Source organism: Stigmatopora argus, chromosome 12 (genome assembly GCF_051989625.1).
Source record: "Stigmatopora argus isolate UIUO_Sarg chromosome 12, RoL_Sarg_1.0, whole genome shotgun sequence".
In the NCBI taxonomy this organism is placed as follows: Eukaryota; Metazoa; Chordata; class Actinopteri; order Syngnathiformes; family Syngnathidae; genus Stigmatopora; species Stigmatopora argus.
The window spans coordinates 795879-819512 of record NC_135398.1 but is presented as its reverse complement, the minus strand read 5'-3'; the positions used below and the strand labels follow the sequence as shown (position 1 = coordinate 819512).

Here is a 23634-nt window from a genome sequence, read left to right as displayed (position 1 = left end):
CGTCTCTCACTTCTCTCTCGCTCCCGCCAGCCCCATCATGGAGGCCTTCGGCAACGCCAAGACGGTCTACAACAACAACTCCAGCCGCTTCGGGAAGTTTGTCCAGCTCCATTTCAGCCAGAAGGGGAACATCCAAGGGGGGCGGATCGTCGACTGTATCCTCATTTTTACAAAATTCAAATTGCTAATTGTTAATCCTCCACCAATCAAACCACACGACAGCCCTTTCATCATTTGGAGATGCCATCCATCTCAAAATTGTCCCTTTCATTCACTGCCTGTCATTGATCAGCTAATCCGTTTGGACTGGGAGCCTCCCAGTTCAAATGGATTGGTCGCCTACTGGCGACAAACTCCTTTCAATTCACGAACGGAGGAGCATGATTGGTTTTCTGTCGCCATTCAAAATGAACTGCATCCAAAAGAAATGGTGAAATTTGACCAACCTTGACTCAAATGTTTCAGACCTCTTGGAGAAGGTGAGGAAATTTTACTATTTCTCAAAGCAGAAACGGAAATGTCAGAAATGCGCCGTCTTCACGGCAGAACCGAGTGGTCGGACAGAACCCGGGCGAGAGAAACTATCACATCTTCTACGCTCTGTTAGCTGGAACCGACGAGCAACAGAAGGGTCAGTCGAGTCACACACTAAACAAAAACGTTCCAAAAAACCAAGTTTGCCACCACTTGCCGACTTTGCAGATGCTTTGGGTCTGAATCCCACCTGCGCCTTCAACTACTTGAGCGACTCCGACGCCCCCTCGGACGAGACCATCGACGACAAAGGCACTTTTCGAGATGTTCTGGTAAGCCAGCGGGTCCGGCCTGGTTCATTCGTCAGGCAATACCATTTTAGCTCATTCTAACCTCGGCGTGGATTGTTTTTTTCCCCCCCAGAACGCCATGCGGACCATGCAGTTCACCGAGGCCAACGTGGACGAGATCCTGCGACTGCTGGCGGGAATCCTACACGCCGGCAACATCTGCTTCATGACGGCCGGTGGCGCGCAAATCACGTCCAAGCCCGGTCAGCGGCCTCCTCCGGTTGTCTCTCGGGCCGGCGCTCGGAGGGGCGCCGTTAGTGAGACGGCCCCCTTTTTATTTGCCACGCAGCCCTGAGGCGGACGGCGGAGCTGCTGGGCCTGGATCCGGATCGGCTGGCCGAGGTGCTCACGCACAGGTCCATGATCCTCAGGGGCGAGGAGATCTCCACCCCGCTCACCGTGGAGCAGGTCAGTCGCGGGTTTCAAAATGGCTGCTCGGCTCAAATGCAGAATGACCCATCGTTTTTGGCTCATAACTAACTAAAGGCGCTCTTTTTTGGTGGCAGGCGGTGGACTCTCGAGACTCCATGGCCATGGCGCTTTATTCGCAGTCGTTCAACTGGATCATCCGCAACCTGAACGCTCGCATCCGGGGGAAGGATGACTTCAAGTCCATCAGCATCCTGGACATCTTTGGATTTGAAAACTTTGAGGTACAAGCCAAACACCCCAAAATAGGCAGGGGTAGGCAAACTTTTTGCTCCGAGAGGGTCATTTTCCTCCCTCCGTCCATCCGTGCCTTTCAGGTGAACCACTTTGAACAGTTCAACATCAACTACGCCAACGAGAAGCTTCAGGAATATTTCAACAAGCACATTTTCTCGCTGGAGCAACTGGAGTACAATAAGTAAGCCGCTTTTGATTGACATTTCCGGGTCAAATTGGGTTGACCCGCTCGCCTTCTCCGACGACGCAGGGAAGGACTGACGTGGGCCAACATCGACTGGATGGACAACGGCGAGTGTTTGGACCTGATCGAGAAGGTGAGCGACGATGGCTGGGTGGATGGGTGGATTGTACGGCCTCCCCGCCCGCTTACTTTTTTGGACCCGGCCGGCGCAGAGACTGGGCCTTCTGGCGCTGATCAACGAGGAGAGTCACTTCCCCAAGGCCACGGACGACACGCTGCTGGAGAAACTGCACAGTCAGCACTCGGTACGTATAACATATGGGAAACCGGGTACTCGGTCGTTTGGTCGCCGGTCTTTTGGACGCCCGGAAGGTTATTGCTATTTACCATTTAAATGGTTGCTCAAATTCCCTAAATACAACCTGCGAATGACTATTTAGTCATACTTAATGCCCTATTAATTATTAGGCTAAAGAAAAGCTCCAAATTTCCCGTACTTTTATTGTGTTTTGTTGGAGAATTGTTAAGACCCTGACTGACGTCCCTTCTTAAAGAGACAGCGCATGTACATACAAACTCTTCTTCTACACTCACACGTCGGCTCAGTGAAACTGCTCATGGCCATTGTTGGCTTTTATTCATGCGTAGACCGTGTTGTTTTACCTTGTTTTGTCGCCGGTCTATTGGTCGCCCGTTGTTTGGGTCCGGGCGACCAAAAGACCGCACTCGGGGAAAACGTATACGTTGACAGGTATGCGTGTGGTTTGCCATTTTATTTAAAACAACTTCAATTAAAACAAGGTTTTTTTCTTTTAATAAACTTTTTTTTCTTCTAATAACACATCCAATTTAATATTAGCAATTCTTTTACAGATGGTTTGCATGATTTATTTCTTTTTTGACAGCTGTTAATGTCCTTGAATTTTGCGTTGCTTGCAGAAAAATCCCTTTTACGTCAAGCCGCGCGTGGCCGTCCACTACTTTGGGGTCAGACACTACGCGGGAGAGGTGAGATGGCAAGCGCGCCCTTCCCGTTGGACCGTCTGCCACGCCGTCGCCTTGCGCCGCAGGTGGTGTACGACGTGAGGGGGACGCTGGAGAAGAACCGCGACACGTTCCGAGACGATGTGCTCCGCCTGCTCCGGGACAGCAGGTCAAATGCCACAAGAGAAATGCAACAAAAATCATTCCAATGAGACGACGAGCGAACTCCACCCAAAACGATAACGTTCCCTTTTTTTCATCGCTCTTTCGACGGCAGGTCGGATTTGGTGTACGAGCTTTTCGAACACGTGCCCAGCCGAAACGAGCAGGACACGCTGAGGAACGGCGGCAAGCATCGGCGGCCCACCGTCTGCTCGCATTTCAAGGTCACTCTCTTTTTATTTTCCAACAACGCAAACAAAAACAAGATTTTTTATTGGCCTGTATTGACTCAAACTGAAATATCCACTATCCTGTCAATTTGGGGAGGATTTGGGGGATGTTTTTCTAGTGTTAGTGAGAAACGGTTCAGTTTTTTTTCCACCACTATCTTGTAGTTTTGCCCATTTTGGCTCTACTTTCCATGTTTTGATGATATTTCATGGTTTCCGTTTTGCTCAATACGTCACAAAATGTACATAGGTACATAAATGCTTACAGTAATCCCTTGAATATCACGGCTTCACTACGTTGCAGATTTTTTTTGGGGGGGGGGACTTTTTTTTAATCACATTTTTTTTTGTAAGTTCATAAAAATGTGAAAATCCACGCTGAAACTTACAAGCAGAAGCCACTCCCCCTGCTTACGACTAGGACTCAGCACTGGAGTAATAAATATATATATATATATATATATATATATATATATATATATATATAATATATATATATATATATATAGTGTGTGTATATATATTTATTTATATATATGTATATGTATATATATGTGTATGTGTGTATATATGTATGTATATACATATATATATGTGTATATACGTATATATGTATGTGTATATACGTATATGTATATGTATATATATGTATATATATGTATATATATATGTGTATATATATATGTATGTATATATGTATGCGTGTATCTCTCTCTCTCTCTCTCTCTCTCTATATATATATATATATATATATATATATATATATATATATATATATATATATATATATATATATATGTATATATATATATTTGCTTATCGCAGCCATGTGTGGTCTACATGAACCGCGATCATCGAGGGATTACTGTAGATATGATTTGTGTGAATTTGTGGGAGCATGCAGTTGGCGCTGAGTAATGTGTTGTCGTTGTTTCAGGACTCTTTGCACTCTCTGATGGCCACGCTGAGCACTTCCAACCCTTTCTTCATACGCTGCATCAAACCAAACACACACAAGGTGAGTCCCAAAAGAGCACCCTTCATTTTCTCAATTCAATTGAATTGAGTGCCTTTCCATAGAGGGGGATTGATAAATAACTCCCTATTTTAAAGTATGTTTTCATATTCTCCTATTTTTTTCTGTGCATCACCACCCTATGTACATTTCCATTTATTATTATTTTTCTTTTCTGATTGGTTATTGGACCCCACGGAATCATTTGACTTTACGCTCAATGTTATCGGAGCCAGCGAAACTTCCATTCGATTGGTCATTGAATCTGTTTGAATAATTTGACTCGCCATGTTCAAATAGATTGGACGTCTACTTGTGATAAACACGTGACAAGAATTGTCAATATTACAAAATGAAATTGGGAAGAAATAATGATAGATTTCACGTGGACGCCCTGGAGCGTCTTTTTCAAATTTCCCCGAGCGGGAGAGCGGTCGCCCCGGCAACCGCGGCCCTCCCACGTCCTGGCAGAGGCGGTCCTTCGCGTCGCCTTTGTTAGCTTAGCGGGCGCGCAACAGCGTTTGCCAGCCGCTGGCGCTCCCTCCCGCCGCTCTTCCGTAACTTTGCCGCCCGCCGGACGTTGGATTGGGAAGCCAGATGCTCGGTGAGGACACTTTGTCTTGATTCTTTTCGCTCTTTAACCTAATATTATGTATACATAAAAAGAAGGAAAATATTGGTTAACCTGCACAGAATGCCTCAATGTTTAGTGTCATTTTAACCTCGGAGGAAATTGAATATGCAGAAAAGTCACGTGACTCTAATTGATGCAATGTACTTTGTATGTATACTTCTACGTTTGTGCCTTTTATTTTTATCCAACTGAAACAACATATAAAAAAACAAAAATATAGGCGTGTACAGCAATAATGTTTTTTAATATAAATATGATGAGTATTGTAAATGGCATTTTTTTCTTAGCTTTTACATTGGCATTGCTAGACGTCCAATTTGGAGCTTGTGTCGTCAAATAAATAATACTAATCTACTAGTGTTACTCCGTAACCAGTTTGTTATTATTCATTTTAATGTCATCGACTTTGGTTGTTTTTTTTCTGTATTACACACATCCATGTGTTTTTGTTGTTGTTGTATTTATAATGACCAAGAAGTATTTTTATATATTTTGGAAATGTGTTGAAAAGGGGTTATACGTCATTTGCGGATAGCGCCCGTCTTTGTGCATATGCTAATGAGGGTGATGCTAACGAGGCCGTGCTTCTTAAAGGCTGACATTGAAGAAGTGCACTTTATCTGCGATAAAGGGGCTCCTCGCTCGGGTGGGTGGGAATCAAAGCACACTCTCATTGGGAGACCCCCATAGCCCCCCCTTTTCCTCCCACGCCCACAGGAGACCCCAGGAAAGGAGCTCCTTGGTGTTCACAATCGCTCCATTGACAATTTGTGATGTCAAAAGTCGTATTTTGGGGGGCCCCTCCTGCCTGTGACGCACTCCATTTACGGAGTTGCATTTTTCAACAGGCTGTGATTTTGATTGTTACAAAAAGTCACAGTTCTCACAAAGTTCACTTAAAAAATACTTTAAGCCCTTAATAAGGCCAGTAACTATTAAAAACAAGGGACTGAAAATTTTTTTTTTGCCAAAATTTAAGTCGGTCTTTTTCATTGTTTGGGTGAGACTTGTGACGCACGTGTGAAAGTATTAAAACATATTATATCATTTTTGCACTAAGATTTCATTGGATTTCGTCATTTGGAATGACACTGATGAGTTGTTAGCATGATGCTATTGTTATCTGAAGAACTCTTGATAGGTTAGCATACCACCCACCTTAAGCTACAGTTCCACTGTATTTTTTTCCTCTTTTAATGTGTATTTCTTTGTCAAATTTGATATCTAATGCGGAACATCGGGTATTCGTTTGTCTTCGCAGTCACCTGACGTCTTCGACCCGGCGGTGGTTCTGAACCAGCTGAGGTACTCGGGCATGCTGGAGACGGTAAAAATCCGACGCGCCGGCTTTCCCGTCCGACGAGCCTTCCGGGAATTCTGCCGCCGGTGAGTGAGCCGCTCGCCCCTCCGTCCATCTGTCCGTCCGTCCGTCCCACTTCCCGAGACGGACGTTGCCCCTCCCCCCTCAGGTACAAAGTTCTGATGCGTGACGCGTCCACGCCGGACGACGCCAAGGAGTGCTGCGAAGAGCTGCTGCGGCGCTACGACCACGGCGCCACTCTGTGGCGGATGGGAAAGACCAAGGTACGAGACAAATGTTGTTTGAGATGAGATATTGACGGAGATAGACGTCCAATTTTTGCTCCCCCCCCCCCCCCCCCACGGAGTATTTTTCTCCTGAATTTGTTGCAGCTAATTCTTGAGTTGCTCAATTTTTGGCCACTTCATTTTAATAACAATTTTAATGTGACGCAACCCAATTTTGGTGTTGAATTGTTAGATTAGAATTTAGAAATTTCATCCCATATTCGGGAAATTTCCTTGGTTGCAGTAGGAAGACAGACATTGTAGACCTAGGTAAAAAAAAATGATATAAAAATTTAATAAATATATAAATATATACCTGTGTGCTCCACAGGTGTTCCTCAGGGAAGGTCTGGAACACCGTCTGGAAAAGCAGCGTGAGACGGAGGTCCTGCGAGCCGCTGCCGTCATACGGGCGCACGTCGCCGGCTACGCGGCCAGGTAGGTGGCCCCGGGGGACGGGGGGGAAAATGCCGTAAGGGGCCGTAAAAAGGGACTGGACTTTGCCAACAGGAAGCAGTACCGTCGGCTGCTGCGCTGCGTGCTGCTGATCCAGAAGAACTTCCGCGCCTTCTACTGGCGAAGGAAATTCCTGCTGTTGCGTCGGGCGGCGCTCACCCTGCAGAGCAGCCTGCGGGCGCTCATGGCCAGGCGACTGGTCGCGCGCATGCTGGAGCGGAGGAAAGAGGAAGAGGAGGAGGAAAAGGAGCGGAGGAGAAAGGAAGAGGGCGAGCGAAGGAAGAAGGAAGAAGAAGAGGAAGAGAAAGAGAAAGAGAAAGAGAAAGAGCAGGAGCGAAGGAAGAAGCAGCAAGAGGAAGAATGCCTCAGGTTTTTCTTTTCTTTTTCTTTTTACTGACCACATAAGGAGTTAGTCAGAAAAGCAGTCTAAAATATTCAATTCTATAATAACATTCATTCATTTTCCTTAGCGCTTATCCTCACAAGGGTTTCAGACAAACAAGCATTCACGCATAGCTAGGGACACTTTAGCGTACGATTAGCATTAGCACGCATGCTTTTGGGATGTGAGAGAGAATCCAAGTACCCGGAATACGAGCAAACCTCAGACACAGAAAGGTCGGAACCCACTGGGGATCGAACCCTCGACCCGCATTAACCACTGTTTGTTTTTGGTGTGGACAGGGAAAGTCGGCGGCTGGAGGAGGAACATCTTGCTCAAAAGGTACCAAAATATGATTGAATGTTACCCATTAGCTGCCATTGACATTCAGTCGAGCGGAATAATTACTGTACTGTAATTAAAAATATGTATATTTTAAAACTTTAGAAAGTTTATCAATATAAATGTTTTTTTAAAAAGAAATCCTCATTTTCTTTTTGGATATTTTATTAAAATAGTTCACAGTGTTGCATTCATACCATTTTTGGCTCCCGATACCGATGTCCTGCTGTGTGGCTGACCTTGAAAACAAAAAATCATATTTAATTTCTTTGCAAGGACAGTAAAGTGCTGTTTTGACCAGCTAGCCGTCAATGCCCTTGAAACATCGTTCGTAGCCAACAATATCAAATTGATCGGACGTCAATAGTAGTCGCTGCGCTCAATTAGCAATGAAAAAAGAGCCAAAATGAGTTACCGCCATGACCTTGTCCCCGTTTCAGCTCTGCCGGGAAGCCTCGCCGGAGAGCTCGCCGCGGACCTCCGAGGCGGAGGCGGAGGCGGAGACGGACGCGGCTCCGGAAGAGGACGGCCGCGGTCAGGTGGAGGAGATCCTGCGCCTGGAGCGGGAGATCCAGTGGCTGCAGATGAAGAAGGAGCGCCAGGAGCTCTCGCTGACCGAGGCCTCGCTGCTGCGTCTGCGCCTCCTGCGCGAACAGGAGCTCAAGCGGCTGGAGGACGAGGCCTGCCGGGCGGCGCAGCGCTTCCTGCGCTCGCTCAACTTCCACGAGATCGACCAGTGCGTGGGCAACGCCGAGGCCTCGCCGGAGCGGCGAGGCGAGGAGGCCGACGAGGGCTTCGGGCCCGAGGACTCGCCCGACCCCAGCGAGCACGGGCGCTCGGACGGCCAGCGCACCAGCGGCATCCGGAGCAGCGACGACTCCTCCGAGGAGGACCCCTACGCCAAGCGGCCGCCGGCCGACATGGCCCCGCCCGAGTCCCCGTGCGAGCTCATCCCCCCGGACGAGGACTCGGAAGACGAGGCGGCGCCGCCCTCCCCCGACGGACGCCGCTCCTCGGGAACCTACGCCGGTTCCGGGGCTTACCGCCTGGGATCGGAAGGGGCGCAGTCGTCGGTGAGTCATTTTCCGCACATTCTTGTCTTTCTGTTCCTTGCCTTCATGTAAAATGGTGTTATTTTAACGCGTGTGTGGTCGCCGGCCTTTTGGTCGCCCGGACGTTTGGTCGCCGGTCGTTTGGTCGCCGGTCGCTTGGTCGCCGGTCGCTTGGTCGCCGGTCGCTTGGTCGCCGGTCGTTTGGTCGCCGGTCGTTTGGTCGCCGGTCTTTTGGTTGCCCAGACCCAAACAACGGCCGACCAAAAGACGGGCAACCAAAAGACGGGCGACAAAACAAGGTAAAACAAGACGGTCTACGCATCAATCAAAGCCAACAATGGCCCTGAGCAGTTTCACTGAGCGGACGTGTGAGTGTAGAAGAGTTTGTTGTCGTTGTCCCTTTAAGAAGCGACGTCCGTCAGGGTCTTAACAAGTTCTCCAACAAAAAACAATAAAAGTCTGGGAAATTTTGAGCTTTTCTTTAGCCTAATAATTAATAGGGCATTAAGTATGACTAAATAGTCATTCGCAGTTTGTATTTAGGGAATTTGAGCAACGATTTAAATGGTAATTATCAATAACCTTCCGGGCGACCAAACGACCGAGTACCATTTTAACGTCACGAGTAACTTTTGCCACCCTCTTTCTTCCCCGTGTGTCAGTTTGACGACAGCGAAGACGACTTTGACCGATTGGACACGGACGACGAGCTGTCGTACCGGCGGGATTCCGTCTACAGCTGCGTCACCATGCCGTACTTCCACAGCTTCCTGCAAATCAAAGGTGGGGCCCGCTCGGATTTCAATGCCTTTGACAACGATAGCCGTCCAGTCGTGTCATATTTGAGCTCCCGGGTTGCCGGCTTTCCTTGAGGTGTTTTGGTTCTCCCCTTAGGCGGCCTGATGAACACGTGGAAGCGGCGCTGGTGCGTGCTGAAGGACGAGACCTTCTTGTGGTTCCGCGCCAAGCAGGAGGCGCTGAAGCAGGGCTGGCTGCACAAGAAAGGCGGCGGCTCCTCCACCCTCTCGCGCAGGAACTGGAAGCGCCGCTGGTTCGTCCTGCGCCGCAGCGAGCTGGCCTACTACGACGATGACGGCGAGGACAAGCTCAAAGGGGTGCTGGACATGCGCGCCGCAAAGTCAGTCAGTCCGTCGTCGTCATCGCCGCCGACTACGGCCCGAGCCGGAGAGTCCAAACCGGTCTCGTCGTCCGTCGCAGGGCTGTCATCGACAACGCCGACAAGGAGAACGGCATCGACGTGGTCATGGCGGAGAGGACGTACCACCTGGTGGCCGAGACGCCCGAAGACGCCAGGTTAGGCCAAATTTCCGACTGGCTTTGTTCGGGACGACACTGACGCCGCTTTTCTGCCCGGCAACAGCCAATGGTTCAGCGTGCTGAGCCAGGTGCACGGCGCCACGGAGCAAGAAATCGGCGAGATGCACGACGAGCAGGCCAACCCGCGCAACGCCGTGGTCAGTAAGCTAGCCCCGCCCACCGCCTTTCGCCTCGACCACCAGCGTTAACCCACCCCTGGCACTTTTTCGCCCCCACTAGGGAACTCTGGACGTGGGCACCATCGACTCGGTGTGCGCGTGGGACAATCCCGAACGGTGAGCCGCCGTCGGCATGCGCTGCCGCCGCCATGCCCCGCCCCATTTGACGGGCTGGTCCTGCCTCAGGCCCAACTCCTTGGTCATCATCACGGCTAACAGAGTGCTACACTGCGTGGCCGACACCCCCGAGGAGATGCACCACTGGATCGCGCTGCTGCAGCGCTCCAAGGGCGACGCCCGCGTCGACGGACAGGAGTTCATCGTACGAGGTGCGTTCTCGCCCAAAAAATAAAAATATAAAAAAAAATATATATATATATTTTTTAAATTCTCCAAATACATAATAGTTGTTTTTTTGGCTGAAAAAATGATAAAATCTGTATTCTTGAGAGCTTCCCAAATACATGAGTCGTACTCAAACTTGAATGCCGTCAATGGCAGTTGATAATTTTTGGAATAACATTAATAAGCCTGCCTGAATTTTACATTGAACCATGATACATTAGAAAAAAAACAGCTGTCATAATGATAATAAAGTATACATATATGCAAATGGACTTTGTCTGCTGGGAATAAAAAGTAGTCATTTTGTCCACCAGGTTGGCTGCACAAGGAGATGAAAGGCGGAAGCGGGAAAGCGCCACTGAAGCTGAAGAAGCGCTGGTTCCTGCTGACGCACAATTCGCTGGACTGCTACAAGAGCTCGGAGCGCGGCGCCGTCAAAATGGGCGCGCTGGTGCTCAACAGCCTGTGCTCGGTGGCGCCGCCCGACGACAGACTTTTCAAGGAGACGGGTGAGTGAAGCCGGCCGGCCGAGCCAGCCAGCCAGCCAGCGCCACGCCCTGCCCCGCCCCGCCCCGCCCCGCCCCGCAACGCCCCGCCCCTTCCAACCCGACTCACCGCGTCTGCCCGCTTCAGGCTACTGGAACGTGACGGTGTACGGCCGCAAGCACTCGTACCGCCTCTACTGCAAACTGCTCAACGAGGCGGCCCGCTGGGCCGGCGCCGTCCAAAACGTCATCGATGCCAAGGCGCCCGTGGACACGCCCACCCAGCGCCTCATCCTTCAAATCAAGGTAGATAGCCTAACTAAGAAATGGACAGAGGGGAGGGATCAAAATGTTAATGGGCACCCCCAGTCTAGAGAAAAGTCGTTTTTCCTGAATTGGCCGAGCGACGGGCGCATCATCACCTTTGACCTCTGCCTTTGGGGTGCAGGAAAACAGCCTGAACGGGGAGGTGGTGGATCAAATCTACAGCCGCAACCCAATCTTGCGCTACAGCCGCCACCCGCTGCACTCGCCCCTCCTGCCGCTGCCCTACGGCGACGTGGGGCGGGGCTCCTACGGCACGCTGCGCCAGGAGGCGCTGGAGAGCTTCGAGCGGCTGCGGCGCCCCGAGGCCACGGCGGGCGAGCCGGCCGCGCTCATCCGCGCCGTCCTGCGACCGGGCCTGGAGCTGCGCCCCCTCCGGGACGAGATCTACTGCCAGCTGGTCAAGCAGACCACGCGGCCGCCGCGGGCCGGCGACCCCGCCGACCTGGCCCGCTGGAGGATGCTGGCGTGCGCCGCTTGCGTCTTCCTGCCCTCTCGGGGCGTGCTGGCCTACGTCAAGTTCCACCTCAAGAGGTACGCCGCTGTCCCGTCGTCAACTCCGCCCACATTCGCCGTATTAATGGGGGAAAAAACAGCCGTAATAGCTCGCGTAAGAAAAACAATTGAGCTCTGCTCCTCCCCGCCAGGGCACGGGAGGCGTTCCCCGGCACGGAGACGGAGCGCTACGCCGCGTTCGCCCTGGACGCGCTGAAGAAGACGCGCGGGCGGGAGCACGTGCCGTCGCGGGAGGAGATCGGCGCCGTGCTGGCTCGCCGGGACATGAGCGCCGCCGTGCACTGTCACGGCGGCGGCTGCTGCAACATCAACATCGACTCGCACACCACCGCCGGCGAGGTGAGACGACGCCGACCTGTCGAATGTTTCACGGGAAATGACGGGAGACGCGTGAAACGGCAGGTGGTGGAGAAGCTGGTCCGGGGTCTGGCCATGGAGGACAGCAGGAACATGTTTGCTCTCTTCGAGCACAACGACGGCGTGGAGAAGGCCATCGAGAGCCGCGCGGTGGTCGCCGACGTCCTCGCCAAGTTCGAAAAGTACGTTGCCCGCCCGCCCGCTTCCCGGCGGGCTTTTTGACCGCCAATTCGCGTGTCGCCACGCCGCAGATACGCATTGGGTCCGGGAGAGAGCAGCTCCGGCTGGAAGTTGTACTTCAAACTTTATTGCTTCCTGGACGTGGACAACGTTCCCAAGGACAGCGTGGAGTTCGCATTCATGTTTGAACAGGTGGGCCGTTCGTTCCTTTTGTCGTCAACTCATGTTTCACTGCCCTTGACCGCGCTAGACGTCCAATCCCTTTTGGCTGGGAGGGCCGAACTAAAGTCCATTTCAAAAGGATTGGACGTTTAGTGCCGTCAACGGCAGCCAAGAAGACTGAAAAACAATGTTTTCCGTGTTTTTTTATCGGCGCCCCAGGCCCACGAAGCGGTGATCCGCGGCCAGTACCCTGCGCCCGAGGAGACTCTCCAGTTCCTGTCGGCCTTGAGGATCCAGTACCTCCTGGGGGACCAAAACCCACGGGCCGAGGCGCCGGAGCTGTCCCTGGTCTTCCCGGCGGCCAGGCTGCGGGCCCGGGTGGAGAACTCGGCGCGCAGCTTCGCGCCGGCCGAACGCCCGGCGGCCAAGCGCGCCAGCTTCCTGGAGGGCACGCTGCGCCGAAGCTTTCGGGCCGGCTCGCTGGGCCGCCGTGGCTCGCGGGCCGAGAGCTCCCTGGAGGCGTGGCTGCGCGAGGAGGAGGCCGCCGTCCGCGCCGGCGTGCTGGACAAGTGGGGCAAGCTGCGCGGCGTGGCGCCGCAACAGGCCATGAGCAAGTACATGGCGCTGGTCAGGGACTGGCCCGGCTACGGCTCCACGCTCTTCGCCGTGGAGGTGGGTCGGGCGCCTGGCGGGGAAAACGTCCCGCCGTCGAGAGAGCCGCTTAACGCGACAGGGGTGCCGTTTCAGTGCGCCGACGGCGCCTTCCCGTCCGAGCTGTGGCTGGGTGTGAGCCGCGAGGCCGTGTCAGTGTACAAGCGCGGCGAGCCGTGGCCGCTGGAGGTCTTCCCCTACGAGCGGATCCTGTCTTTCGGGGCGCCCATGGCCAACACCTACAAGATCGCCGTGGAGGGCCGGGAACTCGTCTTTGAAACGCAAATGGTGAGCGTCCCGGGCGCCGGTGCCAAATGCTCGGAGGGCGCCGAATGCGATGGGCAAATGTACAAAAGTGTTCAATATGGATTGGATGTTTAGGGTTCTAAAAAAAAAGAGCGTGTGTTGTGATTTGCAATTGTCTTGCACGCTTTACTCACCTTCAATTGGCTGACTATTGAAAGGAGGTAGGGCCTTCTTGAGGCCTTGTTGCCATTGGAAACCATAGCATTGACCCCTCCCCCATGTCTTGGCGATGCAGGTGATGGACATCGCCAAGCTGATGAAGGCGTACGTCAGCATGATGGTGAAGAAGCGCTACAGCAACTGCCAGTCCCTCTCGGCCCACGGAAGCCATTGCAGTGCCTGGTGAGACTTGACTTTCCCCTCCGCGCCAGCAGGGGGGCAGCGCTCGTAGTTTCTAAGTGGCTGCGAGAGCGACTTTTCAAAGAATGCGCCAAAAAAAAATTGTAAATAAGTAATTTTGCCTCAAATTGGTCACGGAGCGTTCCCATTGGTCGAGCCAGCCAGCAGAGGCCTCCAAAGTGCACTTGGCTATTTTCCGGAATTAAATAAGATATATATATTTTTTGCACCCAAGTCCCGGCAACGCATTGTTCATTTTGCAGGGGTGCTGGAGCCTATCCCGGCCAATACCCTGACTTTGTTGCCATGCCAACCGCAGGGCAATGTAGTAAGGGTGAACCAACAAAAAAATGAAAGTGAATGTAAAATATCTCCATACTGAAGAGATAATCTTTCTTGCACTGTACTATCTTAGCGTTAGCTTGCCACAACCGACTGTTGCCCTGAAAAATGAAAAATAACTATCTCTAAAAGCCGATCCGATTGACTTCGTCCGTGATTTGATTGGGCCCGATTTCTGATCTTGTGATCTGTTAGGGAACATGGCTAAAAAATTTAAAAATTGGCGTCTGTATACATGGGTAGAAAAGTAGAAAATTCTCTCCATCGGACAACTTCCGTTAGGTAGGCTCTGCATTCAAAAAGCTGCAAACCTAAGTGCCTAATTTGTAAGATTTAATATGATTTACCAAAAAAAATGCTTAAAAACGTTTCTGATGCCAAAAACAATCTTAGCCTAGATTTTAAAAAAAACCTCCGCAAGAACAATATTGTAGTCTACCTTTCAAAATAAGACCTTTGCAAACTTTAGTTTTGACTTTGTGAAAACAATCATACATTTCATTGTTTCTTTGAAAAGGACGGATTTAAGTGGGAAATCTTTTTCAGTTTGTCATTTTTTCAGACCACGAAAGAACACGTGGCTGTTACACGCTGTAAAAAATGATTTGATTTTGAGTTGTGGTATTTTTTTTCCGGATTTCGCCAACACGTCTGCGGACGGCGGGTCCATCCAAAGACACGCAGAGTGCCTTTTTTTCTTTTTTTGCTGTACATTTTTTCATGCCAAGTTTCTATCCATTTCTCATCTATGATGACGATTGTACATGTTTGACGTTGTTCCGCGTGCTTTTTTTTGCCATGTTTCGGGAGGACCATTTTTGATAAGAAAACATTCTCGGCGATCTAATGTATTCCCAAAAAGATGAAAATGTTCAAACCAAAATAAATGACTTGCCAACATAGTCAACCGTCAATGGCATTTATCTTATATTTTGAAAATATTTGACCTTTTTTTTACACTTTAAGGTCAAAGAGGACATTAAAAATATGTATTTTCCCCTTCTATTAAAAAATATATTTGACATACATACTATACACGAGGGGAAAAACAGTATTCCTCTCCCGGATGTAAACACTGCCCTCTAGTGGCCAGTGAAATATAACTTCCCCCCACCCATTTCATGTACGATTATTTAACTCCTGATGTTAGACAATGTGCCCTCTACGTTAAAATATTGCTCGCCTTTAACGGGCGGCGAATCGATTGAACCGATTCGGATTTTTAAAAAAACGCAGTGTCCTTGAAGGCAACACTCAGGCAAAGACTTCTCCTTGGACGCTCATGTTGCTCTTGCGCTTGAGTTTGGCCTGCATCAGCATGTGCGCCACCACGCCGGCGCGCACGTCCATCTGCACGATCTCCTGTTTCAGCTTGGACAAACTCTGCTTGATCTTCACCACCGCCGCTGGACGAGAAAGGCCAGTGAGCAGAGCTTACGCCGCAAGGCGGCTTTTAGACGATGACTTGCTCACCTCCGTCCGACATGCTGCTCCCTCGCTCCTCCATCTCTTGCTTCACCTTGGCAAATTCCTCGCTTAGCTGGAAAGAAAAAGACGTGGTGGTCCAGAATTGAAAATAATTGGTGACTTGTTAGTTTCCTCCAGACTTTCTAGGGCAAGTGACTAAAAAACGCGGCCCGCCGCGGCACGAGACCTTCACTGACCTCCGCTAGGAGTTGGGTTCTCTGGGCCACGCCCCCGCTGGCCTCCTGGTAGCGCTCCCTGACCTGGACGAGAGAGGAAGACACGGAGTGAGGTGAGTCGAGGCGACCCTGGGGGTCACGACGACCGCTTCTACCTCAGCGAGTTGGGCCCGGGCGTCCCGGTGCTGGGCCGTCATGGCCTCCAGCTGCTTGTTCATGTACTTCTCCCGACTGGACACCTTCTCCAGGGTCCTGCTGATGTCCTCCTCCAACTTGTCCAGATAGCTCTGAGCCAAATGGTGTTTTTAGTTTTTTTAAATCAAGCACAAACCTTGAACTTTCAATTTAGCATTCAATACAGTTTGAAAGACAGTAAACACACTTTAGCCTCGTGAAGCGACGACTCGATGCCGTCTTGGTGCAGGTGCATCTGGTCCACGTGGACCCTCCAGTCCTGGGGAAAAAAAACGGGAAGAATTTCAAGGATTTCCTAGTTCGCCATCGCCACAAAAATTCCATCATAGTTGGAAATATTTGCTAGTGTTTCAGGTACCGGACGGGGCATTGAAATGGGCAACCCTGGTGACAAAGGACATCACCTTGTTGTCCGTCCTGACGGTGACTTTGAGGAGAGGCAAGACCCTTTCCACCTCCAAGTTCCACTGAGCCGTGTCCACCGTGGAGCGCAGGATCTCCTCGGGTTTGGACGTCGTGGCCGCTTCCTGCGGGGAAGACCCGATCGAGTCGGCTTCAAACCGGCGCCGCTCGGTCCCCCCGATTGACGGCGGGTGCTCACTTTCAGGTGGCTCTGCAGCGTGAGAGCCTCCAGGTCCACCAGGTTCTCCTCGTCTTCGTCATCGTCGTGGTCCTCCTCCTGAAGAAGTGAAAATGTCAAAGCTGACAGAAGAGGCTGCACAAAAATCCATACCAGCATGTTGTCCTGATTGTCCAGCGCCAATTCCGCCGGCTCCTCCATCACCGACTCTTCTTCTGCGCTTTCACTTGGGTACTTTGGTCTGAAGACGAGGGATCAGCATTTCAATTCATTTTCGCTTTAGCATTAGCATTTAAGATGATGCCAACAAGAATCCAGATATAGCACTTTCTGTAGTTACAAGTTACAGGGGTGCTCATTATTTTGGCCATCTCGGGCACCTTTTGAAGGAGAATCCCCGTCTCTTGAGGGCGTGTTCGGCCAAGGCGTTCAAGACGAAGCACACCTGCTCGCCGGCACCCGACTTGAGCTTGGACGGCGGGAAGTCCACCTTCACGCCCTGCCAAGACGATGAGGGTTGGATGGTGGGCTTCCGAAAGGGGCGCCCATATCCAAGAAGACTTTTTTACCAGCGCCCTGAGCTCGGCCAGGATGTTGGAGACGGTGGCGGCGGGCTCGTCGTCCTCCCGGGGCTTGCCGAAGCTGCCGCCCGCCTCCTCGATGAGCCAGGCGGCCGTGATGGCGAACAGGTAGAACTGCTCCCCGGGATTGGACGCCAGGTAAGGACTGGACACGAAGTAATGTCTGCCAAACAACATGGACGTTCAATTTATTTAGCCTGGAAAGATTGACTCTCAATGTTCTGACTAAACAACAATCTGAGCAGAAACGCCACAAAATTGATATGAAAATCTACAGATTGTATTCTCACGCATCATATTTTTCTGTGACTTCTAGTACCTGGAGAGAGGCTTCATGTTGTGCTTTTCCAGCAGCTCATGGTCGCAATTTAAGATCTTTAGCTTCTCCATGAGCGCCTCCATGAGCACGAATCCGTGGTGAGAAGCTCCCGGGCCGCGGTCGTCCTCTTCCCCACCTCGGCGACCATTGTTCGCCATTCCGGCTCCTTGATAAATTCCTCTTCTCTTCCTTTACTCCAACGCACAGGAGGATGGGAAGGTAGCATGCGGCTAGGCTAACTTGGTCTTGTTTGGTAGCCGTTGTCAAGCAACGAGTGGAGATCGCTAAAGGTATCCGACGGGCTCTTGATATATTTATTTGATAAATGACAACACTTGACGCCAATTATTTAACTTTTTAGTGGTGATGTGTGTCACACTGATGTGATCATACATAATATTGGCTGCCACTGATGGCAAATATGAAATAATTTTGCAGGAACCGAAAAGACGGGGGTGTTACGTCATCGATAAGCGCCACCAACACCTCCCTGTCGCCTTTTCATGTTCATACCGAAAACGCAAGATTGATACATATATTAAACTATGCTTATAAGGACACCCGCTTTCACATCCCGATATATGATACCAACGGAATGTCAGGACATTTAGCAAAGTTTGAGGAGTTTTGCGGGACACATAGTTTGTCCAAGTAGATTTGCCGTACAAATAACATATTTACGATTATTCTATTTTAACAAACACGTTGGCTTTGTTCATTAATTCTCTAAATCAAGTGAAACGTCAACAGTGTACGCATTGTGCTTGTCTCGTTTCTCTATTGGACCCCAAAAAAGGGAAAAATGTATAGCCGTGCTACTTTAGCATGCTAGCTGCCAAGAAAGACAACACATTGCTTGGAAGGAGGGGCCTAATGGATGGACAGAAAATGATTATTCCGGCGCACATTTTCCACAACAGGAGTGCTGCTAGCATGGATTTAACACGTATTTGAAAACACTGCTCGTACATTTCAGGTATGTCTTCGTCGAGGTGGGGTGGAAAAACCATTGAAAAACTAAAACTAATTTCCTCAGTCGCGTTGACGTCGTTTGTCGACATTTCCTCCGAGGGGGGCCCTGCGAGTCCTCAGGCCGGCCGCTAGCTTATTAGGGGTCCTTAAGGTGGACGGACGACCAATTTACAATCACAGCGCTTTCATTCCAACGACAATGTCTTCGTTTTTATGCCGCACACTCTCCTTTATTCCCTTAAAAACACCGTGTATTCGTCTTTGGCTAAAGCTAATGACAGAATTCCGTGTCGTGATAACGCAGCTAAAATATACGACGAGCCATACGTCGTTTCTTGTAGTATTCTGACGTTCCAGGCATGAATATGATTTAATTCAGTTGAATTTTCTGATGTACACTGTGCATACACTGCATTGTTTATTTTAAATGCAAAAGAAATGTTGCCTTTTCAATGTACACACAAGGAACTTTTAAATAATGAGCCTTAGAGACGTTCCTATCATTATTTCCACGTAGAATATAAAAATAAATAAAAATACATTAAATTCACAAGTGGGATGGCTGGCATTGAGTTTCTCGTCCTTTGACTGGGAGAACTGGCTGCGACTGTTTATTCGCTGGGAAACTGAATTGGATGTTTTGGTCACTAACGTCAAAATGTTTGTTTCATTTGACCGTTTCCAGAATTGAGCCCTCTCGGAAGCAATTCTCTGTCGGCTAAAGACGACGTTGAAAGCAGCGGCATGGAAAAAGCGGCCTCCAGCGCCCCGCCAGTGCGCTCCCTGACCATGACGCACCACAGCCGCGACCTCCTCAACTTCCTGAACGAAGACCGCATCCGTCAGAGGTTCTGCGACGTGTCCGTGTCGGTGGGCGGCAATCTCTACGGCGCCCACAAGGCCGTCTTGGCCCACGGGAGCAGTTACTTCCACGCCGAGCTGTCCAAGAACCCGGCCGTCACCCGCGTCACGCTGGAGCACGTGGAAGACTCGGTTTTCCGCCACCTGCTCGCCTTGCTCTACACGTCGGAGTGCGCGGTCGCCGAGACGGAGCTGCGGGCCGTGGCCGAGGCCGCCCGCTTCCTGGACATGATGGACGTGGTGAAGCTCCTGTGCGAGGAAGGGCCCAGCGACGCCGTCAGCGGGGACGACGGCGACTCCCGGATGACGCCCGATCGGAGCCCCCCGGAAGGCGTCGCCAAGGAGGAGATTCAAAGTCCCGGCGACGGCGAGAAGCCGGCCGGCGCCCGGCGGTCCGCTCGGAGTAAGAAACCTCCGAGCAAGTATAGGAAAGACCAAAGCCAGGAAAAGCCAGAGCCCCCATCGCCGATTGAGGGCGCCGAAGAACGAGCGGAGGAAGACGACGCGGGAAGCAAACTAGTCGTGGACGAAGCACGGTCTTCTGGGGCTGAGGAGGACGGAAAAGCGGCAGCGGCAGCAAGCGGCCCCGTCTACCCCGAAGGTTTGGCCCCGGTCGAGATCCGTGTCGCCGGCAGGAAGATCCTCAAGTGCCCCAAATGTGACAAGACGTTCGATCGAGCAGGTGGGAATGATTACGTTTTTAGTCAATCTTGAATGTGTCCACTACTGCTACGCGTATGGCTCGTCCCGTGAGGGGTCGCCTCATTCAATCTCCTCGGTCAGCGCTCGTCAATTATTTTTTATTGCAAATTTTAAAAGTATGTGTAGCTTTGGCTCCCTCTGCGGGGTGAAATGCGCATTGCAGGGACAGGTGGATTGGTGTAAACGTGTAAAAATGTCTGGGAAAGTTTCATATCGTTCTGGCCCCATTTATGATGTTGATTTGTTTCCAATTTTGCCCAAATTAAATTGAAACAGCATATTTTGATCGCAGCTCTGTCGCATTTAGTCCCCAAAAATCCAGTTGACGGATTTATGACCTACTATTTGGTATTTAGCATTAGTTTTTGCAAACGGCGTGGGGAGGTTAGCTGGGCTAGCATCTGGAATCTGATTGGACACGTGCCCGCCAGGCAAGTACGAGAGTCACACCAGAGTGCACACCAAAGAGAAACCCTTCCAGTGTGACGTGTGTCTCCAGCGCTACTCCACCAAGTCCAATTTGACGGTTCACAAGAAGAAGCACGCGAGCAACGCTCCCTTCCAGATGAAGGAGCACACCTGTCCTTTTTGTAATAAACTCCACGCCAGCAAGAAAACTTTGGCCAAGCACGTCAAGAGGTGAGAAAGAGAGAGCGTGTTCTCTTGAGTCTAAAATTTGGAGCCTTTTTTATTTTTATTTTTTGGGTCCCTGAACGTTCTTCTCTGTTCTTTCAGGTTCCACCCGGAAAATCTCCAAGAGTTTCTCAGTAAGAGGAAGAAAAGGAAGAGTGAGGGCTGGAAATGTCCCGTGAGTTGGTTTTTCTTGGAGATTTGATTAGTGACACCGTTAGATGTCCAATTTATTGGGTGTGGGAGGCTTAGCAGCGAACGACGAAACATCCGTTCGCTGCCAACCCCTCCCACTGCACCCAGATTGGTCTATTCCCATCAATAGGTGGAGTTGATAAATACACATAAAGCATTAGAGGAATACATGGAAAAAAATAACAAAATAAATCGAATATTGTAAAATAAAATAAAAAGGGAAGCATAGAAAATGTATTTAAAAATTGAAATACATTTTAATCGATTGAAAAAATGAGTCCTTTGACATGAATTCCTATTTTGAATGTGTTTCATTTGAATCATTTCAAATATATTTCCTAGTTTGTCTTTAAATACAATAATCATTTTAATCGCATTAAAATCCATATCGTTCAAGCACCAATTGAAAAAAATAATTTGGGAATATTTTTTCCGATTTAGGATTATTTACTTTGATTTATTTATTTATTTATTTATTTATTTTTGTCTTCCCGTACAGATTTGCCTAAAATGTTACACCCGCAAGCCTCATTTGCAGGAGCACATGATCCTGCACACGCAAGCCCGCCCTTTCAAATGTTCCTTTTGCGACGAGTATTTCCGCTCCAGGTTTGCCAGGCTCAAACATCAAGAAAAGTTCCACCTGGGTGAGCCCACCTTTCATTGTATTCTCATTATTATCCAAGTACAATAACAATCCGAAACTTTTGTCTTTTCAGGGCCTTTCCCTTGCGAGATCTGCGGGCGAAATTTCAACGACAGCGGCAACAGGAGGCGCCACGTGGAATGCACCCACGGCGGCAAAAGGAAGTGGACCTGCTTCGTCTGCGGCAAATCCGTCCGGGAAAGGTGGGCCAGTTCGCCGCGTTCCTCTCCCGGGGCGACCTTTCTCCTTATTTTTGTCTTTTGTCTCCGCCAGGACGACCCTGCGGGAGCACATGCGCATCCACAGCGGCGAGAAGCCGCACCTCTGCAATCTCTGCGGGCAAACCTTCCGCCATAAGAGTTCGTACAGGTGGGAGTTCGCAGCGGACGTGTGCGTCCGTCCGTCTTAACATCCACTGGCGATTTTTATCCAATCAGGCTCCACTTGAGAATGCACCGCAACGACAAGCGCTACGAGTGCGAGCAATGCGGCAAGACCTTCGTACGCCACGATCACCTGACCAAGCATCAGAAAACTCACTCTGGTAAAAAAAATTGCCCCTCAGACCAAATGTTATTTGCTATATTATGGTAGCATTTTTGGATAGCACTTTGGAAGAAGCTAATCAAAATGGACAGAATAAAAGTTGCATTTTTGTTTCTGAAACACTAAAAGTAAACCCGTTTCATGTTTGAAGAACTTGACTTTGATTGGCCAAATTTGGCCCCCGGGCTGCCGGTTGGACACCCCACTTTCAGCGCCACGGATAGTGATAGATGTCCAATCTATTTGAATGCTCCGAGCCCTCACCGTTTTAATAAGCCATTTTTTAAAGTTCATTTACCACATTTTCATGATCATTTATTTACTTCTGCAAAACACTTTTAATTGTATCTTCATGGAAAGGAGCTGCAGATTTTTTTTTTTTTAAAGATGAAATGTAGATGATATCATTTGATTGTAGCTGTTCCATACAAAAAATACGGTAATTTTGTAAAGCTGTAATTTGAGCTGCTCCATTTCAGGTGAAAAAGCACATCAGTGCGAAGAATGCGGAAAGTGTTTTCGACGTCAGGATCATTTGACGGTCCACTACAAAAGCGTTCATTTGGGAGAGAAAGTCTGGCAGAAGTAAGCTTTAGTCTTCATTTGTAAAAAAATAAATCATCTCTATATATTTCTATCCATATTTCCATTCCTCTTTTCGCAGATACAAATCAGCCACGCATCAGTGTGAGGTTTGCAAGAAAGAATTTAAGGGAAAGTCCAGTTTGGAAATGCACTTCAGGACCCACTCAGGTACCAGGAAATATTCACTCATATTCATTTTGAGTGTGATAATTGATAAACCACATTTGTGACCTCCAAATTCTCCCAATTTTACTTTTTGTGGCGTTCCCGCCACCAAAGGAGAGAAACCCTTCAGTTGCCCCGAATGCCAGCAGACGTTCCGGATCAAGAAGACCCTGAGCAAGCACATGGTGATCCACTCGGACGCCCGTCCCTTCAACTGCCAACAGTGCGACGCCACCTTCAAGCGAAAAGACAAGCTCAAGTATCACGTGGACCACGTGCACGCCGGACGCCTCCTCCAGGCGGACGAGCAAGCCGGCGGCGGCGCCGCCCCGGGACCGCCGCCTCCCCCTTCCGGCTACCGGACTCCCGAGCTGGCCTTTTTCGACAAGTACGGTCCGGGGGCCCGGCCGCCTGGCGCCGGAGACGACGGCGGTGGCGGCGGCAATGAGCGGGCGTACCTGGGGACGCTGCTGGCTTCGGATTCGACGTCCGCCCCGGAGAACGTCACCGGCTGCGAGTACGGTCGCCGCTGACGGAGCAAAACCACGGCGGTTGGAGGTCAGTGGTGGAATTCCGATGGACACATGAAGTAGCGCTTTGGACTCCTTGACGATCCGTTTTGACTGGGCGAACGAACGAACGATTGGACGCCGTCAGTGGCGCGAAAAGAAGCACACATGTTGCTATTTTCAGTTGTCTCAGACCCATTACTCCCGTACGGTTTGCAAGGGAGCCGATGGCTCATGGAAATTGGGCGCCACCTGCAGGCCAAAATGTGACGCAGTCTTCTTAGTGCAAATGAATGATTTTTGCTTCTGTCAATGGCAGCCAGTGAATTAAGCATGAGTAGAGAAGGGGCCAGTGAGTATTGCAACAGTGAAGCACTTTTTAGAAGATGATTATAATAACAATAATGTAAACATTCAAGAGCATGATGATGAGTTATTGTGTTGAATAAAGAAAGTGCTCAAATACTCTAGATCTGGTGTTTAC

At 50.0% G+C, this 23634-nt stretch overlaps 3 protein-coding genes across 4 annotated transcripts in view; 2 read left to right on the top strand and 1 right to left on the bottom strand.

Annotated features, from left to right (window-relative positions):
- Positions 1-14923, top strand: part of myo10 (myosin X) — a 29686-nt gene extending 14763 nt beyond the window's left edge. Inside the window, exons 7-41 of the mRNA XM_077614741.1 lie at positions 31-155; positions 466-479; positions 547-631; positions 703-806; positions 898-1027; positions 1114-1232; positions 1331-1477; positions 1571-1671; positions 1741-1807; positions 1887-1979; positions 2614-2682; positions 2745-2827; positions 2936-3044; positions 3988-4068; positions 5961-6085; positions 6169-6283; positions 6618-6724; positions 6797-7111; positions 7427-7466; positions 7907-8539; positions 9181-9301; positions 9413-9656; positions 9737-9832; positions 9900-9993; positions 10076-10131; positions 10201-10343; positions 10674-10868; positions 10993-11150; positions 11293-11702; positions 11816-12023; positions 12087-12223; positions 12293-12413; positions 12603-13055; positions 13131-13322; positions 13576-14923. Coding sequence (XP_077470867.1) covers positions 31-155; positions 466-479; positions 547-631; positions 703-806; positions 898-1027; positions 1114-1232; positions 1331-1477; positions 1571-1671; positions 1741-1807; positions 1887-1979; positions 2614-2682; positions 2745-2827; positions 2936-3044; positions 3988-4068; positions 5961-6085; positions 6169-6283; positions 6618-6724; positions 6797-7111; positions 7427-7466; positions 7907-8539; positions 9181-9301; positions 9413-9656; positions 9737-9832; positions 9900-9993; positions 10076-10131; positions 10201-10343; positions 10674-10868; positions 10993-11150; positions 11293-11702; positions 11816-12023; positions 12087-12223; positions 12293-12413; positions 12603-13055; positions 13131-13322; positions 13576-13686 — 5401 coding nt within the window. The 3' untranslated portion in view covers positions 13687-14923. The remainder of the gene's footprint in view (positions 1-30; positions 156-465; positions 480-546; positions 632-702; positions 807-897; positions 1028-1113; positions 1233-1330; positions 1478-1570; positions 1672-1740; positions 1808-1886; positions 1980-2613; positions 2683-2744; positions 2828-2935; positions 3045-3987; positions 4069-5960; positions 6086-6168; positions 6284-6617; positions 6725-6796; positions 7112-7426; positions 7467-7906; positions 8540-9180; positions 9302-9412; positions 9657-9736; positions 9833-9899; positions 9994-10075; positions 10132-10200; positions 10344-10673; positions 10869-10992; positions 11151-11292; positions 11703-11815; positions 12024-12086; positions 12224-12292; positions 12414-12602; positions 13056-13130; positions 13323-13575) is intronic.
- Positions 14924-14926: 3 nt separating this feature from the next.
- Positions 14927-17838, bottom strand: ift57 (intraflagellar transport 57 homolog (Chlamydomonas)). Its single transcript, XM_077614752.1, has 11 exons — positions 17340-17838; positions 17009-17183; positions 16820-16938; positions 16593-16680; positions 16461-16538; positions 16264-16386; positions 16047-16118; positions 15820-15951; positions 15686-15748; positions 15495-15561; positions 14927-15427 (listed from the first exon to the last, which is right to left on the bottom strand). Exons 1-11 carry the CDS (start codon positions 17495-17497, stop codon positions 15276-15278), a joined length of 1227 nt encoding a protein of 408 aa, XP_077470878.1. The 5' UTR covers positions 17498-17838; the 3' UTR covers positions 14927-15275.
- On the top strand, positions 17498-23620 carry LOC144085458 (zinc finger and BTB domain-containing protein 41-like). Of its 2 annotated transcripts, none has more exons than XM_077614744.1 (11): positions 17498-17629; positions 18997-19854; positions 20306-20513; positions 20610-20682; positions 21199-21346; positions 21419-21548; positions 21619-21714; positions 21783-21889; positions 22371-22476; positions 22556-22644; positions 22756-23620. In XM_077614744.1, the coding sequence occupies exons 2-11, from the start codon at positions 19056-19058 to the stop codon at positions 23172-23174; spliced, it is 2175 nt and encodes a 724-aa protein (XP_077470870.1). In that variant the 5' UTR covers positions 17498-17629; positions 18997-19055; the 3' UTR covers positions 23175-23620. The 2 variants fall into 2 exon arrangements, with proteins under 2 accessions (XP_077470870.1, XP_077470869.1); XM_077614743.1 differs by lacking the exon at positions 17498-17629 and adding an exon at positions 17811-18315.
- Positions 23621-23634: the final 14 nt, after the last annotated feature.

What these genes read in the sequence shown, in the direction of transcription:
- LOC144085458 (XM_077614744.1), top strand. Translation starts at nt 19,056, where the DNA reads ATGGAAAAAGCGGCCTCCAGCGCCCCGCCAGTGCGCTCCCTGACCATG. An exon ending in TCAAGAAAAGTTCCACCTGG is followed by an intron (nt 21,347 to 21,418) that starts GTGAGCCCACCT and finishes TTGTCTTTTCAG; the next exon opens with GGCCTTTCCCTTGCGAGATC. An exon ending in GCACTTCAGGACCCACTCAG is followed by an intron (nt 22,645 to 22,755) that starts GTACCAGGAAAT and finishes CCGCCACCAAAG; the next exon opens with GAGAGAAACCCTTCAGTTGC.
- ift57 (XM_077614752.1), bottom strand. Translation starts at nt 17,497, where the DNA reads ATGGCGAACAATGGTCGCCGAGGTGGGGAAGAGGACGACCGCGGCCCG. An exon ending in CGGGGATTCTCCTTCAAAAG is followed by an intron (nt 16,681 to 16,819) that starts GTGCCCGAGATG and finishes CCTCGTCTTCAG; the next exon opens with ACCAAAGTACCCAAGTGAAA. An exon ending in CGTCGCTTCACGAGGCTAAA is followed by an intron (nt 15,952 to 16,046) that starts GTGTGTTTACTG and finishes CATTTGGCTCAG; the next exon opens with AGCTATCTGGACAAGTTGGA.